This window comes from Physeter macrocephalus, chromosome 21, assembly GCF_002837175.3.
Source record: "Physeter macrocephalus isolate SW-GA chromosome 21, ASM283717v5, whole genome shotgun sequence".
Lineage (NCBI taxonomy): Eukaryota > Metazoa > Chordata > Mammalia > Artiodactyla > Physeteridae > Physeter > Physeter macrocephalus.
This window is the reverse complement of record NC_041234.1, coordinates 105,641,149-105,668,935: the sequence shown is the minus strand read 5'-3', so window position 1 is coordinate 105,668,935 and position 27,787 is coordinate 105,641,149. Positions and strand designations below refer to the sequence as shown.

Sequence of the window (27,787 nt, the reverse complement as noted above, 5' to 3'; positions counted from 1 at the left end):
GAACCCGTGTCCCCTGCATCGGCAGGCGGACTCTCAACCACTGCGCCACCAGGGAAGCCCTCTCCCTCTTTTTCTTGATGAGTCTGGCTAATGGTTTATCAATTTTGTTTGTCTTCTCAAAGAACCAGCTTTTAGTTTTATTGATCTTTGCCACTGTTTTCTTTGTTTCTATTTCATTTATTTCTGCTCTGATCTTTATGGTTTCTTTCCTTCTACTAACTTTGTGTTTTGTTTGATCTTCTTTCTCTAGTTCCTTTAGGTGTAAGGTCAGATTGTTTGAGATTTTTCTTGTTTCTTGAGGTAGGCTTGTATAGCTATAAACTTCCCTCTTAGAACTGCCTTTGCTGTATCCCATAGGTTTTGGATTGTCATATTTTCATTGTCATTTGTCTCCAGGTACTTTCTGATTTCCTCTTTGATGTCTTCAGTGATCTCTTGGTTATTTAGTAACGTACTGTTTAGCCTCCATGTGTTTGTGTTTTTTATGTTGTTTTCCCTGTAATTCATTTCTAATCTCATAGTGTTGTGGTCAGAAAAGATGCTTGATATGATTTCAATTTTTTTAAAGTTACTGAGGCTTGATTTCTTGGATTGATCCCTTGATCATTATGTACTGTCCTTCCTTGTCTCTTGTAACATTCTTTATTTTAAAGTCTATTTCATCTGATATGAGTACTGCTACTCTAGCTTTTTTTGATTTCCATTTGCATGGAATATCTTTTTCCATCCACTCACTTTCAGTCTGTATGTGTCCCTAGATCTGAAGTTGGTCTCTCGTAGACAGCATATAGGTGGGTCTTGTTTTTGTATCCATTCAGCGAGCCTGTGTCTTTTGGCTGGGGCATTTAATCCATTCACGTTTAAGGTAATTATTGATATGTATGTTCCTATGACCATTTTCTTAATTGTTTTGCATCTGTTTTTGTAGGTTCTTTTCTTCTCTTGTGTTTCCCACTTAGAGAAGTTCCTTCAGCATTTGCTGTAGAGCTGGTTTGGTGGTGCTGAATTCTCTTAGCTTTTGCTTGTCTGTAAAGCTTTTGATTTCTCCACTGAATATGAATGAGGTCCTTGCCAGGTAGAGTAATCTTGGTTGTAGGTTCTTCCCTTTCATCACTTTAAGTATATCATGCCACTGCCTTCTGGCTTGTACAGTTTCTGCTGAGAAATCAGCTGTTAACCTAATGGGAGTTCCCTTGTATGTTATTTGTCTTTTTCCCTTGCTGCTTTCAATAATTTTTCTTTGTCTTTAATTTGTCTTCCAGGTCACTTATCCGTTCTTCTGCCTCAGTTATTCTGCTATTGACTCCTTCTAGTGTAGTTTTCATTTCAGTTATTGTATTGTTCATCTCTGTTTGTTTGTTCTTTAATTCTTCTAGGTCTTTGTTAAACATTTCTTGCATTTTCTCGATCTTTGCCTCCATTCTGTTTCCAAGGTCCTGGATCATCTTCACTATCGTTCTGAATTCTTTTTCTGGAAGGTGGCCTATCTCCGCTTCATTTGGTTGTTTTTCTGGGGTCTTATCTTGTTCCTTCATCTGGTACAGAGCCCTCTGCCTTTTCATCTTGTCTATCTTTCTGTGAATTGGGGCTTTTTTTCAAACATACTTTTGTGTATGTTTCAAACTTCCTATAACGAAAGTTTATAAAGTGTGCTAAAACAACGATGAGTGTAAATAATGCCTACCACAGCACTTTGCACATGGGTAGTCAACAAATCTGGTCAATCAAAGAAAGAATATGGAGTCAATTCTAGCAAAGAGCACAGTATGAATACATTACTAAAATTTTCCAAGTTAAATCACACAGTTTAAATTCTATTATCTTCCAAGGAAGAGCACATGAAAAGATGAGTGCTAAGAGAGGTAGGTAGAGTTTTCACGGAATAATGGTTACAACCATAATGATACAGAATGTAGTATTTACTGAGCAACTTACTATGTACCAGGCACATTGCTAACAGCTTCACATGCATCATTTCATTTAATTCTTACAATAATCCTACAAGGTGGGGTTTTTTTATTCCCCATTTTACAGATGCAGTATTAAGGTTCTAAGAGATACTAAATAACTTGCCCAAGGTCACGTGACTAGTAAGTGGCAGAGCTAAGATTCAAATATACATCTGAATTCAAAGCCCATATTCAACCAGTGTACAAAACTGCCTTTCCAGTACCTAATAAATCTATTCAATGCACCTAAACTTAAAAGGTTTTTAAACACTTTGATACCATATTAAAATCTCCCTAAACTTCCACTTAGTAAAAGTAACGAAGATCGGAAACTGCAGCATAATCTAGAGAAAAAGAACAAGGGAAAGAAAACATTAAGGGACTATTAACCAGGCAAAGGCTTGAATCTACATAAATGACAACACACTTTCAACATACTTCCAATGTAACTATTTCCTGAAACATAAACTGAGTTATATGATTTGACCAACACCTCTAATAAAGCTCCCAAATTGTCCATTAGGGGCTCCACCAAGTCCCTGATTTGTTTACACTGTCTCAGAACACCTGGGATTTTATGGTCACTGTAATTGTGGCACTTATCACTAATTTCAGACTTATAAAAATCTGTAAAAAAAAAAAAAATTCCTATATACCCTTCACCCAAATGTTAATATCTTACCACATATACTTTATCATTCATTCTCTCTATCCATATACCTTTTTCTGAAAGGTTAAAGAGTAAGATGCAAACATGATGCCCCTTTATCTCTAAGTACTTCCATGTATCACCACTGTATTTTAATCAGTTACTCACATATCTGCTGCTAAATTGTGTAACTCCCCGCAGAGTGAAACCCTGTTTTATTAATTCATCTTTCGCTACTGACACCTGGCACAAGAGAAGCTACAGGACAAGAAGTGTCACCCAAAAACAAGTGACACGTTAAATACCGTTCTTAGTTTCAAGCCAAAGAAAATGAAGAAGTTACAAACATTTCTTGAGTACCCATCCCATGCAAAACATTCTATATTGGGTAATTTAAGAAATATAATAAACCACAAGTTTGGCTCCTTACAATTAAGAATTTAAACTGAGCTGAGGTTATGTTTGTGATGATGACTTACATTCTACACATTCTTGCTGTGAATATCTAACACCCAGCATCTACTCTAGATACTGTTTTCTATCTCTTCACAGATTACTTTGCTCCATATAAATTATTAAATGCAAAGACCTTAATACCTTTAATGAAAATGATTTTAAAAGAACCACCATTCATTTGTAATCACAGTTCCTTGTACGTAGTCATATGTTTAGTGATGACAAATTATCATATTAAAGTACTTCTACAAAATACACACTGGCATCTGTTACAAGCTAAAGCTATTTGCTATTGCCAACATTTGACATTTTTGAAATATTGCTTTAAAAAAAGGTACAAGAGTTTCCCTGGTGGCGCAGTGGTTAAGCATCCGCCTGCCAATGCAGGGGACACGGGTTCGAGCCCTGGTCCAGGAAGATCCCACACGCTGCAGAGCAACTAAGCCCGTGAGCCACAACTACTGAGCCTGCGCTCTAGAGCCTGCGAGCAACAACTACTGAAGCCCATGCACCTAGAGCCCGTGCTCTGCAACAAGAGAAGCCACAGCCATGAGAAGCCGGCACACCGCAATGAAGAGTAGCCCCCGCTCACCGCAACTAGAGAAAGCCCACGCGCAGCAACGCAGACCCAATGCAGCCAAAAATAAATAAATAAAATAAATTAGGTTATTTTTTTTTAAAAAAAGGTAAAGGATATACCTATTATCTAAACACAGGCCAACGGGGGGGAAACATAAGATGTAGGATTTAATTCTGGCTATTCCTGTCCATTTCTAACATATAGGAGGGCACTACACCATTTTAAGCACTCAATCACCACATGTGGCTAGTGGCTACCATATTGGACAGTGCAAATATAGGACATTTCCATCATCACAGAAAGTTCTGCTAGGCAGCACTGTTGAGCCATTAATTCTCCATTCCCTTGTAAAAAGCCCTGCACCTTTGAGGTCCATGTCATTCAACTAAACCACTGCTTCCCAAATTTAATATGCATACAAACCACCTGGGATCTTGTTTAAATTCCTATTAAGTAGGTCAGGGGTGGGGCTTCAGATCAGGCATTTTTAACAAACTCCCAGATGACATCCATTCTGCTGGTCCACAGACTATGCTACCTTCTTCTTCCTCTCCTTCTTGCTAATAATTGCCAACTCCCAATCATTCCACTCACACATCACTTTCTTTTTTTTTTTTTTTTTTTTTTGCGGTACGCGGGCCTCTCACTGTTGTGGTCTCTCCCGTTGCGGAGCACAGGCTCCGGACGCGCAGGCTCAGCGGCCGTGGCTCACGGGCCTAAGCCGCTCTGCAGCATGTGGGATCTTCCCGGACCGGGGCACGAACCCGTGTCCCCTGCATCGGCAGGCAGACTCTCAACCACTGCGCCACCAGGGAAGCCCACACATCACTTTCTTTAGCACACAGCTCACAGCCATTTTCTCCATCCTGACCCCTGCCATCATGCTGGGTGATTTCACTATCCACATGGACAATCCAAGGAACACCTAGCCATTCAGTTCCTTAATCTTCACCGATGTCCTCCATCAACCACCTAATCCCTATAATCATACCCAGATACCTCATAATCACCTAAAAGGATTCTACCTCTGAAATCACTATATCATACTTTGGGACCACAGATGATTGCTTTCCCAAGTACTTTCGTTCTCATTGTTCTTCAATCTTACCAGGACCTCCAGTCTATTAAATTCCTTTCCGTTTCTTTACTCTCGCAAATATTCTAAACTCCCTTATCCCTTTACTCCTTTGTTGAACCCACTTGGAAAAATTCCGATTCTGAATGAACCAACTAGATAATTTCTCTATTCTACACCCAGGATCCTGTACTGCTGTAGGAAATGTCACACAACCTGACTGATGGCATCACTTTATAAATTCATGGTTACCAACCTCAACTGGTCCAATTCAGTCCGGAAACTTTACATTTCTCTAGGCAAACTTCCTCCCCTGGTCTTCACAACTATTCTTTCAAAACAACTTCTCTCTCCTTCAACTTCCAACCCTCACCCCTCTCCCTACATTCTCCCTCACAGAGAAAACAGACCTGATAGGAACCACTTATCCTCTTCCTTCTCTCCTATTACAGTGGAAAGGTCCTCCTTATCACAGGGCAATTGTTCCACTTGTGCACTGAATCCTCCTTCTTGTGCCTTCAATCTCTTCTTGTCCATTGGATCCTTTCTTGTAAGCATTAACAACTAATGCCCCACCACCACCAAAAAAAAAGGCCAACGAAGTGAAAGAAACCAATCTGAAAAGGCTACATACTGTATGATTCCAACTATATGACATTCTGGAAAAGGCAAAAGTATGGAGATGGTAAAGAGATTCTCAAATTTAATATTTCAAAGCACAGTTCATGTTATATCAAGCTAACATGACAGACTGAATTACATAGTATTTATTGTTTTAAGTATTAGCAAAGTAGGTACTGAGCCACAAATGGCAAAAAACAATCAAGAAATCGCCAAAGCTATCAATTCCTCTTTGCTGTATAGATTAGTGCCATACAATTCTCAAAGACAGTCCCTGAAATACAATCCTATAAACCCCCGCCATAAATTACGATCATAAAGTAGAATATATGTTTCCCATTAGAATAATGAAATAACTGGAAGTTCTGTTTCTGACAGAGCACTCAATATCTAATAAATTCAAGCTAGATGACTGTGATAAAAGTCAAAATTCAATAAATAGAAACTCTGTCATATTTTTAAACTGTAATATTATGCTTTCAAGTTCTACAAGATGAGTATAAACATACTACATGTGTCAATATTACAGGGAACCCAAATGTGCTGCCAAACTATACACTGAACCCAAAATTCAAAATCAATCGTAACACAAATTTGAATTGTAGTATTCCTGCCTGTTATATTGAAAGAAAAGTCCTCTTGGGACTTCCCTGGCAGTCCAGTGGTTAAGATTTCACCTTCCAATGCAGGGGATGAGGGTTTGATCCCTGGTGGGGAGCTAAGATCCCACATGCCTCGGGGCCAAAAAACCAAAACAGAAAACAGAAGCAATATTGTAAAAAATCCAATAAAGACTTTAAAAATGGTCCACATGAAAAACATCTTTAAAAAAAAGGAAAGTCCTCCTGAAAAGTATGAATTTAGATCTACCTCATTAAAAAGTTTCTCAAAGCAAAAAGGTGGTCAAAATTAGTTTCACGTAGTCTGCACTGACTTATCTCTACCACTAGATGGTACTATCAGCTTCAGAAACTGAGTGAATAAAAGGGGAGATGACTATATTAATCATTGTTGCCACCCTCAAATATCCTGCCCCAGTATGCTGACACACTTGTATTCGTCAGATTATTAAGTCTCAATCCTTGCCTTACCATATATGCTTACTACAATTGTGAGGAGAATCAAATAAATCCGCTGCTAAAACCTGAAGCAATGAAAGGTGGGAAAGCTTGCTTACTCTTAACCTTTCACGAAAGGTTTTTCAATTCACTTACAGAATTAAGTGAGGAAACAACTGAAGGAAAACACTACAAAGTTTATCAGTTGTACTTTATCACCTCAAAAACACTCTGTTCTTATTACTTGTCCAATATGTTTACCTTAATGACAAGTTTTTGCTAAACACTGAATTTTTAACCAGCACTTCTAAAGTATTTAGACTAATCTGGTCCTGAAGGGGAAACAATACTATTTTGTATTATAAAACCAAGATCTAAGAGATCAAAAAGGGCCACTAATTTTAATATGCTAAGACTGATAACTAGGTAAGTCTTTATAAAAGCAACAACTTCCTAAAACAACAGGCTCAAACCATTCTTAATTCTAAGCAACACGTTCTCAGAAGCTAACAAAAACTTTAAAGATCTCTAATCTAAATGGAAGGATAGAACAATCTCAGATTAAATCTAAGCCTTTTTATATTGCTAGTAAAAGTATCAAAACCATCTGCTTGAAAAGGTTTGAAGCAAGTCAGAACTCAATTTGAGAACTTTCCCATACCTTTTAAAGACCAACTACAGCTTGGCTAACTATACATAAACATGACTATCCTGGTTTTGTATAAATTTAAGTGGAAATAAACTATAAAACAATTTTAAAATTTTGTATTTTAAAATTGATTACCTCTTATGAACATGTCTGTATTAAGAAAAAAAAAGTACTACAATGTGAATAAAAATTTAACAGAAAGCCTGTTCATCACAAAATGCACTAGTATACCCAGTTCACGTTTGCTTTACCTGACAGTAGCAAGGTTTCTAATTATTACCTTTACAATCTACTAACATACTTACCTGAACACAGAAATCTGTAACCACTAGCATCATTTCCCCCTAAAGATAAATACATTCTCAACATACTCTTCATAAGAATTTTGGGGTAAAAGTTTTCTTAAAAATTCAGATCTTTTTCACTATGTACATTAGTTTCTCTGAATGCTTCTCTCTCTTTTTTCCCCCTCATTATGTTTCATTCGTAACTTGAATAATTTTTATAGTGCTTAAACTTAAAAGCGAACAGAAAGTGTTCTCTATACTTAAATATCTTAGTTATAAATCTTAATAATAGGAATAAAAAGAGAATTAATTTACAGATATAATAAAACTGCTCTCAAAAGGCTTTGAATCTCTGTAGGAACTGGGTTAAGCATTCTTTTCTTTTTAATTGAAGTATAGACGATTTACAATGTTGTGAAAAATATGGAACGCTTCACGAATTTGCGTGTCATCCTTGCGCAGGGGACACGCTAATCTTCTCTGTATCGTTCCAATATTAGTATATGTGCTACTGAAGAAAGCACTCGAATGCTTTTAATTCTTCAAAATGTATTCAACATTGAGATATGTCTTGTGGTAAAAGTCAATATAGTGTAAGTCACTCATATTTTACTCAACTTTCCTCTTGAAATTGAAAAGTGGCTGAATGACGTTACCTTCAGAGTTATGTGCAGTTTTCTTGTGTTTTCGGCAATAAACCCTACAAAAAATGAAGAAATTAAAAATTACCAAGTAAACAAACCAAATTCATTTTTCAAATTAAGAATGAGCAGTACACTTCACCCCATTCACAAGCTGGATTCCAAAAACCTTATCATTCAACTTTCTATGCCATTTCTCTAAGCATTAAATTCCCTACCAAAAACACCCTTTACGATGATGATGAAATGCTTTGAAATGGGAAAAAAATTTTACAAAGGCCTAAAGAAAGTATGACTGTTTTAAAAAAATTAAAAGAGAAGTTAAATAATTACATGTAAATTCCTTGTGAAGGTTTCTCTCGTATCTGAGCTTTATCATGCAATGCACAGTGGTAGTGGTATGTCCTGTGACATGTTTTCACATCACAACCAATTGTAGCTCCAGGACAATGGCACAAAGAACACATCTACAGGAAAACAATAAAATAATATTATTAGTGTGTGATTTTGCTATGGCTATGAAATCAGGTTAGAGGCATATCAAATCTCTGTCAAGGAAAACAAATTGGTTATTGAAAAGTTCTGTAACTAATAATGCTACTTTTCTTGTTTTCTCACCTAGAAATAATTCAAATCAAATTCTACTGGGAGTATTTTTTCCCATGTTAAACTATGACAAAATTAATGGAATATTATTAATATCTATTGGTTCATTGTGGTTAAGAGAAAATCTGAAATGTTGCAAATCAGGAATGTAAGCTGTAGACCTTTTCACAATCCAGATCTTCCTGGAAATGAGTAACTGGAGAAAATGGCTCATTCCAGAAAAAATTTTCCTTCACATTTCCACTTATCAATGAGAATTTTTAGAAAAAAACTCACATACTATTTGGGAACCTGGTAAAATCAATTTCAAGTGAGGGAAGGAGAGAAGATAAAAGAATTAGGTAGATTTTCAAATACCTCAAGCCCTAAAAATATTTTGCGATGTCAAATTGATTGTGAAAACATGCTCATCTATTTTACTTTAATCTGTTACTTACCTCTCACATTATGAATTCAAGGAAATAGACAAAACAGATTCTTTCAACATATTTTAATATACCTTACCCTTCTGACTTTATTGGATAATTCATACTGTTTAACTAGCTCATGTCTAAATTTAGAAAAAAATTCTTTAAGAAAAGTACATCACAATGACTGTTAGTGGTTTTGATTAACATATCATAGAATACTGTACTGAGTGGACTTTTAATCAGGCTGTCTCCTAAGCTATAAATGCCGTGCAAAAATAAATTCACAGTAAGGTAAATCTTAAAATCTGTTCATTTGTTTCTTGGTTGCTAGATGCCTCATTTGGAACTGTTCTCATTCCTCTTGATTAATTTTAACATAAAGAACATCCTAATTTTTGGATTACTTGGTCCCTAAGCAATTTTAGTGTACCAAGAGGCTAATGTAAATTCTAATAAAACACCTTACATTTCTCTAAGCAAGTCAAACACTCAACCTCTCATTCAAGCTATCATTTAAAAAAGACTCCTATGTAAGCCAGAAACAAACATTCTCAATACAGGTACTTCCCAGAAAACATGACAGCCAGTGCCCATTATTAATGTGAAAGAAATACGCCACTTCCTTAAATAAATACAGAAACTTCAAAGCAATACTATAAAAAGAAACACTGTGCCAAATTATCAAGCAGGGAAAGTTGTTAAATACTTTTGGGTGGCTTATAAATTATTGAGGAGGTGAAGCATTTGTACTACAACTTATTTATGAGGCTCTATTATTTTAGTAAATTATACTTCTAATCAAAAAAATCATAGACTTATAGAAATTGTGGAAAACACAAAAGAGCACACGGAAAATTAAAAGATCACTCATACTCACCAAGTGTAGACACCATTACAGTGTTGCTATGCTTACGTGAAAGTATTTTTCTACGTAATTTTGTACATACTGTCACTTTGTTTTTAACTTAATAAATTTAACATTACCAATACTTCATTAAGAACTGTACTGCAAGTAGCTCATTTTGAAATTACATCGAAAATGTGTTTGCACAGGCACATTCTGAAAAAAATTATTGAGTTCAATGAGCAAGCAAAAATAAAAGGAGAGGTACTGTTAAAAATCCTGTAGAGGCTCAGCACTGGCAAACACAGTGAGATGGGCACTCTCAGATACTGCTGGAAATTGGTATACTCTCTAGACAGGAACTTGGCTTATTTATCTTAGAACTTATTAAAAGTTTATACTCTCTGATCCAGTAATTTTCCTTGAATTAATCTAGTCTACAAAATAAATCATACGTAAACGATTTATATGCAATCATGTTCACTGCAGAGTTGGAATAGCCCAAAATGTAAAACCACCTGTGGAAAACAACCACTGAAAAATGTTTAAATCAATTACAGTACAACCATAGGTAGGAATGTTCTTTACTCTTTTCAAAAACATTTTAATGGTATGGGAAAAGGTTTAGGTATAACATTAAGTGAAAAAATAAAGCAGAATACAAAGTTAGGTATGCTAATTATGTTTACAACATATATTCTTTGAAAATAGCTGGAAGTAAACATAGCAAAATGCTGAGTGACTATCTCTGTGTAATTGGTTTTCTTCTTCATCATTTCCTATATTTTCTGATTTTTCTACAAAGGGGAAATTACAAAAAATTATTTAAAAACCATTGGAAATACTCTAGCAAATGATTTCAATACCCATCTCTCAGTTTACTGAGAATAAGAGGGAAACCAAATGCCCAAAATACATCAAAATGTGTTTTGGCTGGTTATAAATTCAAATCTGCCCAAAGTATAACCAGTTAACTACAGCAACTCAGGACAAATAAAAATTTTTTAAGTGAGAAAACGCTTATTCTCACTTTTATTTTGTCAGTTTATCTCAAGGAAGAAAAGAAAGAGGAAGATATCCCAATAAAAATGTTTTCAGAGAGTGGAAGATTCTTCTCAAGGCTAGGAGTAGGAATTTTTCTTAATTAGAATTCAAAGGATCTATTTTATGCAGCATTCATATACAAGCAGGTATTTCTGCCTGTATATGAAATTCTGGCAAAGTACTAAAAAAATACCAAAAAAGTGTCCATAATAAAACTAAATATAAAATGTATATCTGCTTGTGTACCTATGAATACAGAATGGGAACACTACTATATTCAAGATATCACTACTATATTGCAACACCTGAAATAATTCTTTTTACTTGAACGCCTATGGGACTTCAGATAGAGTATTCATTTTGGCTCTTACCATTTTACTTCCCTGTATGACTCATTACCTTTATAAATGTATAGATTTTATCCATCAAGTGCTTCTAGAACGAGTTTTTTGGAAGACAAACACTGTGACTTACCATGTAGTACTCAATTATCGAGAATGAGAAGGAAACCAAATGCCCAAAATATATCAAAATATGTTTTGGCTGGTTATAAATTCAAATCTGCCCAAAGTATAACCAGTTAACTACAGCAACTCAGGTTACTCTGTTATTGAAGATTTTAATATCATATGGCATATTTTTTTCTCATTCACGTTTCTAATACCTGCAGACTTGACATAATTATCTTAAAGTACATCTAAAAATATTTTAAAAGTCTGATTTGGAAAGGTGAAATTGAGAACAATCCAATTGAAGGGACACAGAATGAGCATAGAGAATCAAGAAGAGATAAAAAGAAAATTAAAGAAGTTGAGAAACTAGATAGGTGGCTAGTATAGTTTTCTTTTAAAAAAAAAGTATTATGGAAAATAAAACAAAGAGGACTTCTATCGAAAAAAAAGTAGAATAATAGGAAAACGGGCCCCCCCCCCCCCGACACAGCAAGGCACCAGTTGGTTGGACCTGCGTGATGTTATCCTGTATTCCTCTTTACACAAAACATTTATTTGCCCTCCAATCTGTCACAGGCCCTACTGGGCCCTCAGCAGAACTAGTGTCATGCTTGCACTGTAGCCAGGTTGCTCTCCATGTGGGCAAATCAAAGTTAATCTGACAGGAACACATTTCTCAAGGACAATGGCGGACTTCTTCCTCCCTGAAAAAAGGTCCATCCCACATATCAAATATTCTGGTGAAGGCCAACTTCCTGTCTTCAATATAGGTATAAATGTCAATTCTCAGCTTATCCTGCCTATACCCTGATTTCAAGTTCTTTAAATAGAGGTGAAAATTTCTTTGTTGTTAATGATTTTTCTTTTACTTTTATTCCTCTATTCAGTTTGCTACCTAGTAGACCTAATAAATTTCAATAATCAATTACTTCTTCCAAAATGGGGAGATTAGAAAAAGAGAATCTTAGAGATGTTTGCATATCATACTATCTTTTAAAAAAATGTTAATAAAAATTATATATATTTACGATGTACACGTTTTAATATACATAGTGAAATGATTACTAGAGTTGAGCTAATTAACATATCCACCTCTTCATATAATTACCATTTTTTTAGTGCATGTGGTACAAGCACCAGAAATCCACTCTCAACAAATTTCCAGGATACCATAGGGTATTATTAACTACGGTCATCACGCTGTACAGGAGATCTCTAGACTTATTTATCCTACCTAACTGCAACTTTGTACCTTTTGACAAACATCTCCCATTTCCCCCACCCCTCCTGCCCCTGGTAACCAGGGTTCTACTGTCTGTGAAGCTTTACTATGTTAAGATTAAGTTGTGCCACACAAGCAGAGTCTCAAGGAGCTGATCCACAGACGAAAGAGGAACTAAGTCACGCATGAGAGGAGACAAACGGAACTGAAAGGACTATGACTTAGCTAAAGTCCCGCGGAAGGCAGAGGCTGGGACATACCTGCTCCTCAGTCAACTGAAATAGGCCAGGACTGAAATTCACTTTGCAAAAGGAAGAAGTCTTAAGTAATAAAAGGAAAAATACTGCTTTCTTAGTAGCTATGGGGGAAGCTCAGGGAAAACTCAACTAAGACCACAGACAGAGACAAGGCAAAACAAATGAGATTGCCAACTTCTAGGACAGGCAGAAAGAGAAGGCTCTTGGGGAAAAGGTCTGAGTCTTAGCTTGCTCAGCTAAACGGCTGTATATCTACTATGCATGTCAGTAACTGACCACCAGTGTACAGATATAAATTCTCACAGCCAAGTACTTACTACTCTCAAGATACCTGCTGCAAGAAAACTGCTACAAATGTACAGAGAATGAAAGAGGTTTCAAAAAAAAAAGTCTGTAGGAAAAAAAACACAAAAGCAAAACAAAGAAAAATCAGAGGGACTACCCTGGTGGGCCAGTGGTTAAGACTTGCCCTTCCAATGCAGGGGGTGCGGATTCCATCCCTGGTTGGGGAGCTAAGATCCCACATGCCTCGGGGCCAAAAAACCAAAACATAAAACAGAAGCAATATTGTAGCAAATTCAGTAAAGACTTTAAAAATGGTCCACGTCAAAAAAATCTTTTTAAAAAAAGGTCTTGGGAGTTGGGAATAGGGTACCTAGGATATTTTCACAGGAGAAATGAGACAAAAATAAAGTGAGAGTAGTTCACCTTACACTGGTGTTTGTTATTCTGTGTTATTTTTAATAACAGAAAACACTACCTCCAGTTAAAACTAGAATGGAGGACAGTGCGGTTGGGGCAAGTTTTCAGAGCTGCCTAAAACATGCTCCTAACTCCAGGTTCATTACTTTATATAGAGTAATACCTCACATATCCAACACAGTCAGAAAACAGAGTAACCTCTGAATTATCTGGTTAGCAGATGCTGTCCACTTGATTTGTTAAAAACTCCTAAAAAAAAATTACCACTGCCTGGAAAGGTGGAACATGAACTCATAGCTGTTTCTGGTTTATCCTATAGCTACAATTAAAATATATATATATATATATATATACAGCATTTTGAAGAAGGTCTCAAAAAACGCAAACTTAATAAAATATGAAGAAGGGTTATATAAGAAAATAATTAGGTCTAAGTAGAAAGCTAGAAAGCAAAAATGAAATCTAAAAGCTGTCAAAGTCACTGAAAAGTGACTTGATAGATTAGGACCTTAAGTTCCAAGTGCTTATAAAAAACAGGGCTACTGAAAAGCACTTGTTTTTTTACTAAAGTAATAGATAATTCTAAGCAGTTACTGAATAAATAATTTCAGAAGTCTTTTAGAAATCAGAGGGCAAGTAAGCCTATCAAGCTCTTACTTAACCTAGTCTCCTGACCTAGCTCTCAATATCACATACTCCAACTCCATCCAACTTTATGAATCATCGTTATGAGGAATATAAAATTGTCTTATCGGAGCTTTTGAAGTTTGTTTTATTCATCTGAAAGAGTCAGAGTTTTTCTGAGCTCAGATCTTTATGTTTAAGCTCTTCTAAGATGTAGGTCTTTCAGGCTGAGGGTACTCTAAAGTGCCATGCTGCTTACTATACCCAATCTGTGAAAAACACCAACTACAATCCATGCTCAAATAAGGAGCAAGACATCCCCCCAAAACCAGACATAGATTATTTTATACTACTGGTTTGGGTTCTCTTCCATTAGCACAAATAAGTGAGAAGTGATTATATAATGACATAAATTTACAGTATTCTCAATTACAAAGAAGTATCAATATTCAATGAAGGCAAAGGAAAAAAAATTGGGAATTTTTTAAAAATTAATTTATTCAGTAATAGTAAAAGACCTGATTTTCTCCATCATTAGATCTGAAGTTTCTCTTTGGCCTCACATTCATTCTCCTTAATCACCTCCAAAGTAAAACAAAGTTCATTTTGTATAAATGACAGGTAAAACATCTGCACACATTTCAATTAATCTGCATGCCATAATCTGAGCTTTCAAAAAAATTCACATTTATACGAATACATTCATGACGCATGTACACTTAGTTACACAGATGACAATGAGGCCAGTGAACAAATCTTCAGGAAAAAAGTTACCTGTTTTTCCCCCCAAATACTGTAAGGCAAGGATCCTACAAGCCCAATTCGGCCCATCACCTGTTTTCATAAATAAAGTTTTACTGGCACACAGACATGTTCACTTCGTTGTGTATTGTCTGTGACTGCAACTGAAACAATATGGCTAGCAAAGCCTTAAATATTTATTATCTGATCCTTTACACAAAGTCTGCCAATCCCTGTGTCCTAAGGCAATGGTCTGTAATGGAGAGTGTTCATCAAAAATCACTTGGGAATCTTTCTCAAAAAATACCTATCTGCAACCCACCCACACCCCTTTCTGATTTAATAGTTGGTTAAGTACCACCGCTCCAAGGATTTGGTAGCACCATTAATTACCTGGCATCTTCTGCTTCTTTGCATGTAGTAAGCAGTGGCTGCGTTCTCTACACTTTGGGTGCTCCATTTTACCCTTACTGAATGCCAAATAAGCCACACACTCTACTTTAAATAGCACTGGCATTTAATATTCATTTAATACTTGTCAAAAGTACTTCCTCCTCCTTGAAACTCTTCCCCCTTTGAGTTCTACAGCATCATTTTCCCAGTGGAACACACTTCAAATGTCACTTCCTATGAAGTCTTTTGACTTCTCAGGTAAAATTAATTATGGTCCTCTCTCCCAGCTCCCCTGTGGCATTCTTTACATACTTCTAAGGCTAAAGTACATTTATTCATGATTGCATACAAAGTGTCTAGCATTGTGCTTGGTACAAAGTAGGCACCCAATTAAGTGTCTGATAAATGGACAGACAGATGATTTCTAGACTCTAGATGGAGGCCTTGACGAATACAATGCCTGAGGAAAACAACAAAAATTTAACACCCTACTGGCAGAGTGAAGGTTGAAGAAACATGAAAACACCCTTGTTTGAGGCATACACAGCTCTCCACCATCCTGAACAAATAACCAACCTGATTTTTCCCTCTAGATTTCTCTCCTTCCTCTTCAAACCGCCAGAGCTGCAAACAACACTAAAACACTGATTAACCAAAACACAGGAATTTTATGCTTATACTATTACTTCCGTGGTCAATTTCCACCTAGCCCATTATTTAAGCTTCACACTATTATCCAATTGAAGCCCTTCCCTCCTTCAAATTCAGCCAACAGTTAATGAGTGCCCACTTACTAGAGTATAACTGAGCACAAATGAGACATCAAGCACCGTGCTAAGTGTTTTCCATGCATTTCCCCCACTTAATCCTATGCTGGGCAAAGAAAATACAGTCTCTGCTCTCCCAGAGTTCACAACACAGTGGAGAGGAATGGCTTGCACACGTGTAACAAGTACAATGCATAGTGTTAAACTCTATGACAGAGGTGAAGGTTGAGTTGGACTCAAAAACAGACAGAAGTTCTGAGAGGCAGCTAGGAGATGAATAACATCTGTACATGCACAGATGTGGGGACAAGCAGAGGATACTTGGGAAACCAAGAGGAGAGGGGATGACATAAGGAATGGGAAATGTGGGTTAAGGTACGACTTCTGAAGGGCAGATATTATTTTGTAGGCAGTAAGGGATCAGTAAAGGTTTGGAGTCCGGAAGTGAGTGATATTAGGTTATAAAAGTAGAGATCAAGTAAATACCAGCAGTATGCTGGAAGGATGGGAAGAGGAAGACTGGATACAGGGTCGCAATAAGGAAGACAAGAGGGCTGAGACACCCCAGAAATAGAATCGATGTGACTGATGTGGAAGAAGGAAGAACTGAAGGTAAATGATTCAGAAAGAGAATCTGGTTTCAGGGTAGGGAGATGATGAATACTGGATGAGTTTAAGATGCCTGAAGGACACCTATGTACAGCAGACAAATATGCTGCCATTACTATACTTCATTCTCCACAATGACTACTGTGTATCTATGACCTGTCTCCTGAAAAATCCTGCTTTGCCCCTCCTATCTAAGTTGAAATTCCTGTCTAATGTTTGAAGACACTGTTATCATCCCACCTTTCTCAATTCTAATCCATTACTGCCAGTCTCAATGACCCATTCTGTTATAGTTAACCTATTTCATGGACTCATCCTTCTTTTTTTTTTTAAACTTACCATCTCTAGGAAGTAGTCTTAACCACCTAAATTGGCAAGACCCCTCCCGCACAGAATAAAAAGGTGTATCTATAAATTGTCATATATGCAGAGTCATGGCATGCCCAATATCTAGATCACGAACTCTCAAAATCAGACACCCTGTTTCTCTGGGGTGCCAAGCACTCTACTGGTACTGAGTAAATAAACTAAACACTATGTAAAATTTATCTTTTTATTTTCAGAGGCTACAGAAAGTATCTTGAGGGTAATAGAGACTTGGAATATTCTTACATAATATGTATGTAGGATTTTTGTCCCCAAAACAATGCTATTAACAGAATATATTAATAGGAGTCTGATTATGCCCTAAATTCAGTACTATTTCCATCTCTATTAGAAAACTTCTAAGCTCTAATCATTACATTTTTTTTTTTTTTTTTTTGGTATGCGGGCCTCTCACTGTTGTGGCCTCTCCTGTTGCGGAGCGCAGGCTCCGGACGCGCAGGCTCAGCGGCCACGGCTCACGGGCGCAGCCGCTCCGCGGCATGTGGGATCTTCCCGGACCGGGGCACGAACCCATGTCCCCTGCATCGGCAGGCGGACTCTCAACCGCTGCGCCACCAGGGAAGCCCTACATTTTTTAAAATGTGATTTTTGGTTACGTAGCTTAAAAGGCAGTCTCGTATAACCTAGAGATTAAGAGTTCTGGCTTTGGAGTTAACTGGCCCTGGATTCAAATTCCAGCTCTGCCACTTACTAGCTATATGACCATAGTCAGGTTACTTCTCTGAGCCTCAGTTTCCTAATCTGTAAAGTGAGAATGAATACCTTCCTATCTCACAGTATGACTGTACGGATTAAAAAGGTTCATGTATTTAAAGTATTTAAAGTACTTAGCCCCGTTCCTAGCACATATTAAGTGTTCAATAAATGTTAGCTATTTCTGCTACTGAAAAAAGCAGGAAAAACGTTCAAAGGATTTCTTAAGACATGTGAGTAAAATTTAGTTTGAAAAAGGTTAAGTTTAGGAATGACCTGAGGATAGTCATCAAGTATATGAAGGACTTTTCATTTTTAATATAGAAAAAACCAAATATTTCCTTTAATGGAAAGAGGCAGACCTAGAATAAATGACTCTAACTTAAGTGAGTTACTTGAGTTATACAGAAGGATGAATTTTGCAACTGTGAAGAGTGTTATATAATACTGGTCCTGTTTCAGGTTGCTTGGGTAGAATCACAATTTCTTGATATATTTAAAATAAGATAGACAAAAAAATCTATGTTACATGGCTTTTAGGTAATCTTGCCTAAGGGGAAGGGAAGTGAACTAAATGGCCTCTCAACTCCTTCTGTTCCTAGAGTCTGTGATATATGTGACATAGGTACCAATTTGAACGGTAACTATCTGATGTGGATACTCTTTTTCTTTTTTTTTTTTTTTTTTTGGTGGGATCTTAGTTCCCTGACCAGGGATCGAACCCCGGCCCCAGAAGTGAAAGTGCCAAGTCCTAGCCACTGGACTGCCAGGGAATTCCCCCGATGTAGATACTCTTAATGATCTCACCACTTAGCTTCATCCAGCAAGAGTATGTTCTTCAAATATACTCAAGTGTCTCCTTAAACAAAATGAAAACAGCAACAATAACTCATAATCTTACTTGGAAATTTGCATTTCTTGGCTAGATGGATGGAGAATAAGAGTAGATGGTACAGATGTGGTGTCTCCACATATGAATTCAAGAGGAACTAGAAACCATTCTGGAAAAAAAAATCTGTCTTAATCGCAAAAACAGAGTCTCAAATTATAAAAACCTTAGTAGGCTGGCAAATGTCTCCTGGTCCATATTGGTGCTTAAAGGTGATGTAAAAGAGATGAATATGTTCGTGCAGAATGGCTTTCCTCCCCGATTCTTATGGCTGACATGAAAATCTTGGAAAATGGCCTATGGCAGCAAGAACACACTTGCCACCCATACCTCCTGCTCTAATGTGACTTCTCATCCTCTCAAGACTCTGACCCATCTGGCCGCCTATATACTTTCACCTCAAACCCCAGACTCTTCTCTTTATACTTTTCTTTGGGGCAAGTGAGAACCTCTGGAGCCAGCACGAGATACAGACTGGAACCTGTCTTAAAAGCACCCATGGACCAGCACTCCTGTTTTTCATTATTTTCAACGGGAATTCATGACCCACTTTTCACCTAAAATCTAGATGAACAGGAGACAGGGCAGACCCACAGGATAAAATGCCTTAAAAAGTCAATTAGGGAAACTGATTATCTAGTTTACATGTAGCTTACCTACTTACATGAAACTCTTCACTTTTTTCCTCCCTTTCTATTTGATTTATGGCCCTTTTATTGCTTAGACAAATCTACACAGGGAAAAGTAAATAAGAAAACCAAAATCTGGAATTTTGGTTACTTGATAGTACTTCACGTAAAAATGATGTAATGGAAGGGACAAAACTAAAGGTTAAAAGGAGACTTAAAAATTATTTCAAAATTAAACATACAAATGCTACTCCAGTCCTAGCCCCTATGCAAATTATTTAAATTCTGACATTTTAAGAGAAGGAAAGGGAGCAAAATTATATACCTGGCTCAAAAGTTCTCTCCTTCTGGCACTATTCCTCAATGCTGGATGCCCACGGCCTCAAAATGGCTACAAAACACCTTTCCTAAGGGAATTCCCTGGCGGTCCGCTGGTTAAAACTCCATGCTTTCACTGCCAAGGGCGCAGGTTCAATCCCTGGTCGGGGAACTAAGATCCCACAAGTCATGCAGCATGGCCAAAAAAGAAAAGAAAAAACCCACACCTTTCCTAAGGTAACTCCTTATATCTCTTATAGCACTCTTCAGTTATGCAACATCACTGTTTAGTAAGCAGTGATACAGCATTATCCGTTTACTGCTGGTGACTTGTCCAAAGTTATATAATGTGTCAGTGGCAGTTATTAAAAAAACAGGCCTCATGAATTCCCAGCCCAGCATCCTTTTCATTAGCCTACAACAATATTAGCAGGATCTTATTATTACTTACAAACAATAACTACAACAGGGGCTACCATTTATCAAGTCTTAACCATGTACCAGGTACCATGCTAAATCCTGTATAGTCTCTTTTTTGATTCTCACAATATCCCTGGAAGGCAAGTACTACCGTTTATCACCTTTTGGCAGGTGAAGAAAACATGGTGTAGAGAAGTAAATCAACTTGCCCAGGGTCACCCATGTAGTTAGTTACTGAAGCTTGTGGTCTTAACCTCCAATACTGTTCTACTCCCTAGATCAAGGAACAAGCTTAGTTATTTATAACTCACTACCCTTGGGCAAAAAAATTAACTCCCTACACCATACCATTAAAAATTAATCAAAACAATTTATAATAGTGAAATCTGTACAAAGTTCTGATGCTTTCTGCACAAACAGGTACAAATAAATTAAATCTCCATTGAATTTAGCAATACTTCCACATGTCTGCTGCTGCTTCATGTAAAACTAGGCACTGCATTTGTTAATAACACAGTAACATCAGGGACCAAAACTGCTCCTGTTCTGACTAGAGCAGCCATGTCAAATAGCAAAAATGTTAACAAGTCAGGATATAGATGCATTTTCCAGGAATACTCATAATGCCAAGGAATAAATCATGGGGTGATAAGGGTTACAGTAAAACTAGCTTCAAGTAAACAGTATTCTTTCTTTGTACCCAAAGTTGTTTTTAAGGACTAGGAAATAAAAACCTAACTGCTCTGGTTCTCAAAACTCAGCAAGCCACAGTAACATGAAGAAATCTAAAACCACCAAATAAAAAAAAACGCATTTTTTAAAAAATGCAGCATTCTATTGCTATCTATAGTTTTGGGGGTGGGGAAGATAAACATTTTCACAGTTAAGGTCTCACTACAACAAAAACTGTCTGACCTCTGAATTCCCATTTGCGCCAATACTGAGTCTAGGGTTTGAGACTATTTATCCTAAAACAAATCTCAAATGTTATCTTTGAACTTCTTCATATCGCTTTGCTTTTTTTTAACTAATACTAGAAAACTGAGTACTTTTCAAAATAGATTATTCCTGACATCAAAATGATAGCCCCCCCTTCCCAGTAGATTCTTTATGAAATATGAGATTACTCAGTGCCTAAGAACATAGATATACGTTCTGCCAAACCCATCTTTAAAATAATGAAACACTTGATAGTGGAGCTACTGAAGGTACATTTACAGATGCAATTTCAATAAAGAGCTCAGAGGAGAAAAATAACCAAATGAGAAGACACTGTCTCAATGTAAACCATAATGTATTAAATAGCAACAGAGACGACACTACCTCTCCAACAGAGCAATACAGTATCTTGCCAAACGGGTTACTTGGTAGTGAAGACAACTGCAGGAACACTACACTTAGCACAGCTTCAGAAAAACTGTAAGATTCACCAAAAGCTATCCAAAGTCAGAAATGCTGTGTTGTATAAGCTGAACCACGGTAAAACACGTTGTGCAGCAACTACTGACATTTTCCCGTTGAAACGGTTCTGTCATCTTCATTTGTAATGATCACAATAACTTTATTAATGGAAAATAAAAACATTTCAGAATTTTAATTATCAAAATATACGTGAATGAAGACTTTAACACGTGAAACATTCAAATTAAGCAAACTGCTTGTTTTGTAAGTCAACATGGCCTCCAAGAAGATTTTAATTCTTTTTGAAAAGAAAAAAAAAATGGATAATATACATATTGATACACTCCTTTTTGGTTGATTGACAAATAAGTTAAACCTAGCCTTGCGATTTGCTGATTTGGGGGAAAAAAATAAGACTGCAATTTAAAAAAATTACACTCAGTTAATAACACGATACACTCTAAATAAGCAATTTCCTCCTTAATGAGCTTAAAGTAAGTTTTATTCTCAAGAGGCAGAAATACCAACTTACCAGCTTCGTGCCTCTTTTAATTTCCTTTTGGACATCTTCAATAGAAAATCCACCAAGACTTTCGTTATCAGAGTGTGATGATACCAAAGCAGATGAAAAGAGCTATAAATTACATTTAAAAAAAATTAAGGTTCATATATAAAGATATTACAGTGAAACAGTGAATAAGATGTTAAATTTAAAAGGAAATATTCAAGTAAAAATGGCATAGCATTAGTGAGAAACCATTTCTTAGAAGTTTAACTGGTTTTGTTGTTTTGTTTTGTTTCGTAATCAGGAATATTCATTATTAAGATTCTCATGGTTTCAGGTCTCTTGCTTGCTGCGGGCATACTTACCATGCACTTATGGTGTGCTGCCACCTTCTGGTTTTCAGATATTAGTAACTGTCCACATTCCTTGTCTCTATTTGACTTACAAAAGCCACATTTGCGCTGTCTTGTAGGCCCTTTTTTCTGTTCAACTGAGCTTGACATGATTTTTAAATTGCCTTTAGAATGCCACTTTATGTCTCAAGAAATGCTACAGAGAATAAGAAGGGCAACAAAATGGTTAATTTTGTTTTAAAAATCAGTTTACACAGTAATATAAATTGCTTAATATTTGACCTAGGTCTTAATATACGCATTTAAAAATAGCTATTTAGTATAGACAAATTAATATTCAAACCTCTGTAATTTTAAAAAATGTACAGCGTATGCATAAAGATAAGTTAATGAAGTACTGAGAAAAATCAAACTGCTCTCAAATTAAGGGACATGTGAAATAATTAGAACTATTTCTGCATGGATAAATAAAACACAAACAGTGTATGATATTAAAATAGTCATCTGCTGACATAATTAATGAAAAACATTTTTCATGTATAGCTAGCTAGGTGCCCCTTCAAGGAGACAAAGAATTATACATCTAAGAGCAGAGCAAAAACTAATAAGAGAACTACACAATATCCAGGGTGAACAGAATTCTATAACTGCACAACTCCTTAAAGTTCACATATTGATAATCCAACAAATGAGAAGTGAATTTACATAACCATGACTTTGGAACACTTATTTTTAAAAGTTGAATTATTTTCAAGTTAAAAAAATCATGTATACATCTTTATTAGTTTTTGCTATTGTATTCCTTTTGCAAGTAAGGCAAACATTAAGCTTTACACCGGTCTATTCAAAACCGCAGACTTTAGGAACCAATCATTTATAAAAACAACTGTATTATCTGACTCAGAGATTTACTCCAAAAGTCTGCTTATTGAAGTTACAAACTGACAGTCGTGTTCTAAATGTAGTAACTTTCATACTTTAATTAGTAATACTGTATAAAGAATGGGAAATTTTTCTGAATGAGCCTTAAATTGAGTCAAATTATAACTATAGGTAGTATAGTCAAACAAAAAAAAGGGAAGAAAAGCTCTAACATGGAAGGTTTCAGATTTAGATAATCAATCTCAACATGGATTCTTCAGAAGACTATAAACAAATGTAAAATCAGTTATTTGAATTGTGTAGGTTTCTCAAATCAACATAACTAAGCAGTTCAGGACCCAGGTTACCACAACACACATTACAGTCAATAAAATCTCAAATTTTTGTCTTAAAATTTACTAAATTCTTTCCATTCCTCCATATATTTGAACATTTTCAAAATATGTTGAAAAAATGGACTCACTAACACTACATTGTTTCTGAGAAGCACTTGTTCACCAACAAGAACAGGAGCAGTTGGAAGCCAGCAAGGTGGTAGCTGCAAACCATTCAGTGCTTTACAATACAACAATGCAAATACTTAAAACTGAACACAAAGGCACAAAGAAACAGGTCTTCTCATCAATTTATATCCAGGTTTTTCTCTTTAAGGAAACTTCAAAGGCCCTGACCGTCTCTGCATTGATGGGTTTAACAAACTCTTAATGCTATCTACAATTTTAAATACTTCACTCTTCCAAATGGCATCGGATACTTTACAACAGTACTGTATTCATAGCACTGGCTATAAACCGTGAAACTGATTGAAAACAGGCAGCAAATACTTTTAGGATTAAAGAAAAAAAAAAAAAGAACATAACAGAGAAACAAAAGAAACAAAAGGGGAAGTGTGTTTGCATTTGCTCAGGCAAATATGTGTTCAGTTGCTTTATCAAGAATGTAGCTGCCAACATCTTTAGAATTAAGTATGCAAAACATCAAAATTCATAAATAGCACCAGAATTTGCTACTTGAGTTCTAAATTAGCTTTCTTTACTACTGTGCAATGAACAGTAAGCACTCTGAAAGCACTGTAATGTATTCAGCATTTCTCCTGGTCATCCTTGGCCAGCTGAAAGGATGGCACATTATTAATCCAATCTATACAGATGTCTTAATGTGTAATTTCTGTACAACCTTAGCATAAGCTATAAAAACAGCTTAAGACAAAGTAAATTCCTAGATTAAAACATCACTTTTTATTCTTAAAATTAATTCTGAAAATGGTGTCCCCAAAATTCTACCCATATTGAATCCTGCCTCTTTCCATTTATAAACAGGTATATTTCTCATCCTAATTTTGAGAACCTACTTTTCTAGGTATCAAAGACCCCAAAATCTAAAAGAGAAAAAAAGGTACACTTTATTTTGCATTCAAAAATACTCTAGTGTATTTTTTCTGTAATCAGTTTAAATATAATTTGTAAAGTGAACAGAAACGCACACAAAAGTGCACCAAACCAATTAAAAACTTTCCCCAACGTGCAATGAGTAAATGGATTTTTCCACTAAAATTCAAATAATGCATCTGTGCATATCTTGCTAATTTTTTTTACAGCCTCCTTGTAAAACATGAAGTGGAGAACATCATGGAAACAATGACTCCTAGTAAAAATGTCTTTATCATAAAAATGCAGATTTTTATCTAATGCTGTCACATTTGTGGTCTCTACTTGAGGAGAATAAGGGCATTCCAAGGACCAATATTAAGGGGTTCATAATGATCCATACAGTATATGGCATTTTAATTTTGGTCTACAAGGTTTTTCAGGGCATGCAGAGATCAAACTTTGATGCTTTCACCCAACAATGAAACCTTTTCCTTAAAAGAAACACAGCATTATGGATAATGCTATAAAGCAGAAATAAAGAGGCAAAGATAACAGCGTGAGAAACATAATTTAAATGTCCGAAAAAATCTAAAAACCCGATTAGTTAGGCTGAAGCAATCAGTGCATTTCAGATTTTCCAAGATGCTTTAAAGCACCAAGGTGGAAATAACCTGAAACATCAAGGAGAGCATTCAAGAACCAACTCGAGAGCTCATTCAGTGTCTGATATCTGAAAGACCATTTTCACAGAAAAACAAAACAAAACAAAAACTGCAGTTCCGGAAGATCAAACAATTCCACACGCAAGGAAGTTGAAATATACAGATCAAAATATATAAACATGATCCACGAAGCAGTATTTCTGTCAGGAAAGTTACACTGGAGAGAAATAAACGAATAAGAGATGAACCGGAAGGGCACCTGAATTTGGTTGCACGATATTATTACATGCTTCGCACTGGTTTTTGCGGTTATTCAAAAGGAAACTAAAGGAATTTTCCAGTTGTTTCAAACCCAAGGGTAGAGAAAGAATTTGACCTGTATGAATAAGACCTGATATTACGTAGTAAGCCGATAAAAAGAAAAGGTTTTTCAAAATTAAAGGATTTTTCAACTTCCACGCAGAATATCGAAACGAAGAAATTTCAAAAGAATGCCGTGCTGCTCGTCCATATAATAAAGGATGGTACACATAACGTACCGGAGCCTCTCCGTTATTTATTCCTCAATACACACTAGACTCCAAGATCTCCCTCTAATCAAGCGCTAGATAAACTCGCAAAACTATCTTCCAATAAAGCACTTTAGCAGGTTCCTTTCGGTCGTAAAGTCAGGGTCCCCTAATTGCCCTTTTCCAATCCTCCGGGATCCAGGAAAATATCACCCTACCACTTTCTTTAACCCTCCTCCCGCCAGGAGTTCGCCCTCTAATAGTCTTCGTTTCCTATCTCAGTTTCACCCCTAATTCCCCCCACCCCGGAGTTTTTCCTCATTCCGTAAGGCTACCCTTCTTGCCATCCTAACAATTCTTCCTCTCACTCTTCCCAAACTGGGAGTCTCCCTCCTTCCCAAATATGTCCTAAGCGATGGCAAAGACTAAAAATTCCCGGTATTTTGTCCTCCTTAAATGTTGCGCCCCCTCCCCCGAAGTCTAGGCTTAAGCCTAACCTCTCCCTTGGCTCCTCCGAAGCACTTTTCTCAGCAGCCTCTCTGCCAAGCGCCTTCAATGAGCGGCGCTTCTGGGGTCCCTGACAATAAAGCGAGACCACCAAGAGTCCCCCTTAACAACGGGCAGGGGCGGCGGCCTGGCCACCGCCATCCTCCTTGTCTTCTCCCGCCGGGCAGAGAATGGGGGGCCCCAGGGTACCGTGGGGACTCACCGGCGGGGCCCAGAGGCGAACGGCAGGGGAGAAGCGCCAATGAGGGGAAAGAGAAAGAACTCGGTCTTGGTTCTCCGGCAGCGCCTGGGACCGGGGCTCTGTCGCCGGAGGTTGTTTCCTTTCATTCGAGAAGAGACGGGCTCGCGGAGCGCCCTTACGTCGCCCCCCTCGCACGCAACGACTCACATAGCGTTAATACGTCTCGAGCGCGCCGCGGGCCCTGATTGGCTGCAGCGAGGAGGCAGCTGAAGCCGCAGAGCTACAACGCATGTGCAGAAGCCACCCCCGGTACGGATCGGGGCGGCAGGCCCCGCCTCCTGCTCGCGCGCGTACCTTCTATTCTCCGGTCCGCCGCTCAGCCAAGTGTTTGGGGGCAGGATCCGAAGAGATAGAGAAAGAGATTCAAAGATATCGCTGTGGGTTGGGCGGAGAAGGGGCTGGGTTGAGACTAGAAACCGTTGGCCAGAGGCCCCGGGTAACCAGTTTTCAACAGTGATTCAAGTGGGTAGGCCTTATCCCTTGCACTTGTTCACCGAGGCCTTTTCATATCCATTATTTCATTGTACTCTCGTGGCATCCCTTTGAGGTCCCCCGTTCTCTCGTTTTACTGCCAGGAAAGACTGAGAAGCTCAGAGTGGAGTCAGTCTGCCTGGATTTCAATCTTTGGGCGAATCATTTTTCATCTCCGTGCCTTAACTTTGTGTCTTTAAAATGGGGATTAAAAATAGTATCTCACGGGTTTATTGTGAGGAAGAAATGAGATAATGCCAGTAAACCGTGTATTAGCGTCCCTGGCGTATAACAGGCCCTGTATAAATTCTGAGATTTTTCATATTCAGAAAAGATAAGTGATTTTCTTCATATTTCACACAGGTAAACCCGACACCTAAACTGAGCACTTTCCTCTGATGTATGAAGCCAGACTGCGTGGGTTTGAATCTCACCTCCCCCACTTCTAGCTCTATGACCTTGAGCACGTTGCATTACCTCTGTCCCTCAGTTTCAGCACATCCAAAATGGAGATCACAGTGGTGTCCATCTCATAGGATTGTTAAGAGAAATGAGTTAATATATGTAAATCACATAGAATAACGCTTGGGCACATAGTATGCCCTATGTAAGGGTCAGCTTTTGTTATTTTCTACTGGGCTCACAGACTGCTAGCCAGTGGTTTAAAAGAAAAGAAAAAAAGGTCCTAACAAACTAATGAAATTTTAAAAATGCTCTTCAAGTAGCTATTTTTCCTGTAAAAAAAAAGGGGGGGGGGAAGCAGTGGATTTCCATTGTTTTGATACACTGCTGTTTCTATGCTGCTTCATCATTCTTTTTATTTTTCACTGCAATGACAACATTAAATTGTAATCCTCAAGGGAACGGTAACCATGTTTGATGTAACCTTGTATCCCATACGAACAGGTACCTAA

The 27,787-nt window shown here is 37.2% G+C and overlaps 1 protein-coding gene and 1 non-coding gene across 7 annotated transcripts in view; both read right to left on the bottom strand.

The window, feature by feature from the left end:
* Positions 1-26,551, bottom strand: part of PHF6 (PHD finger protein 6) — a 52,787-nt gene extending 26,236 nt beyond the window's left edge. For 2 of the 6 annotated variants that reach the window (XM_028482405.2, XM_028482404.2), the window contains exons 1-5: positions 26,364-26,548; positions 22,244-22,427; positions 21,906-22,007; positions 8,299-8,432; positions 7,981-8,024 (exon numbers count right to left, since the gene is read on the bottom strand). In XM_028482405.2, the coding sequence (XP_028338206.1) occupies positions 7,981-8,024; positions 8,299-8,432; positions 21,906-22,007; positions 22,244-22,381 (418 nt within the window). In that variant the 5' untranslated portion in view covers positions 22,382-22,427; positions 26,364-26,548. Of the gene's footprint in view, positions 1-7,980; positions 8,025-8,298; positions 8,433-21,905; positions 22,008-22,243; positions 22,428-26,363 lie in introns of all 6 variants that reach the window. The other 4 variants (XM_055081682.1, XM_028482406.2, XM_007101318.4 and 1 more) reach the window with 3 other exon arrangements.
* Positions 7,742-7,848, bottom strand: LOC112066163 (U6 spliceosomal RNA). Its single transcript, XR_002892454.1, has one exon. It is a non-coding gene; the product is annotated as a U6 spliceosomal RNA (small nuclear RNA).
* Positions 26,552-27,787: the final 1,236 nt, after the last annotated feature.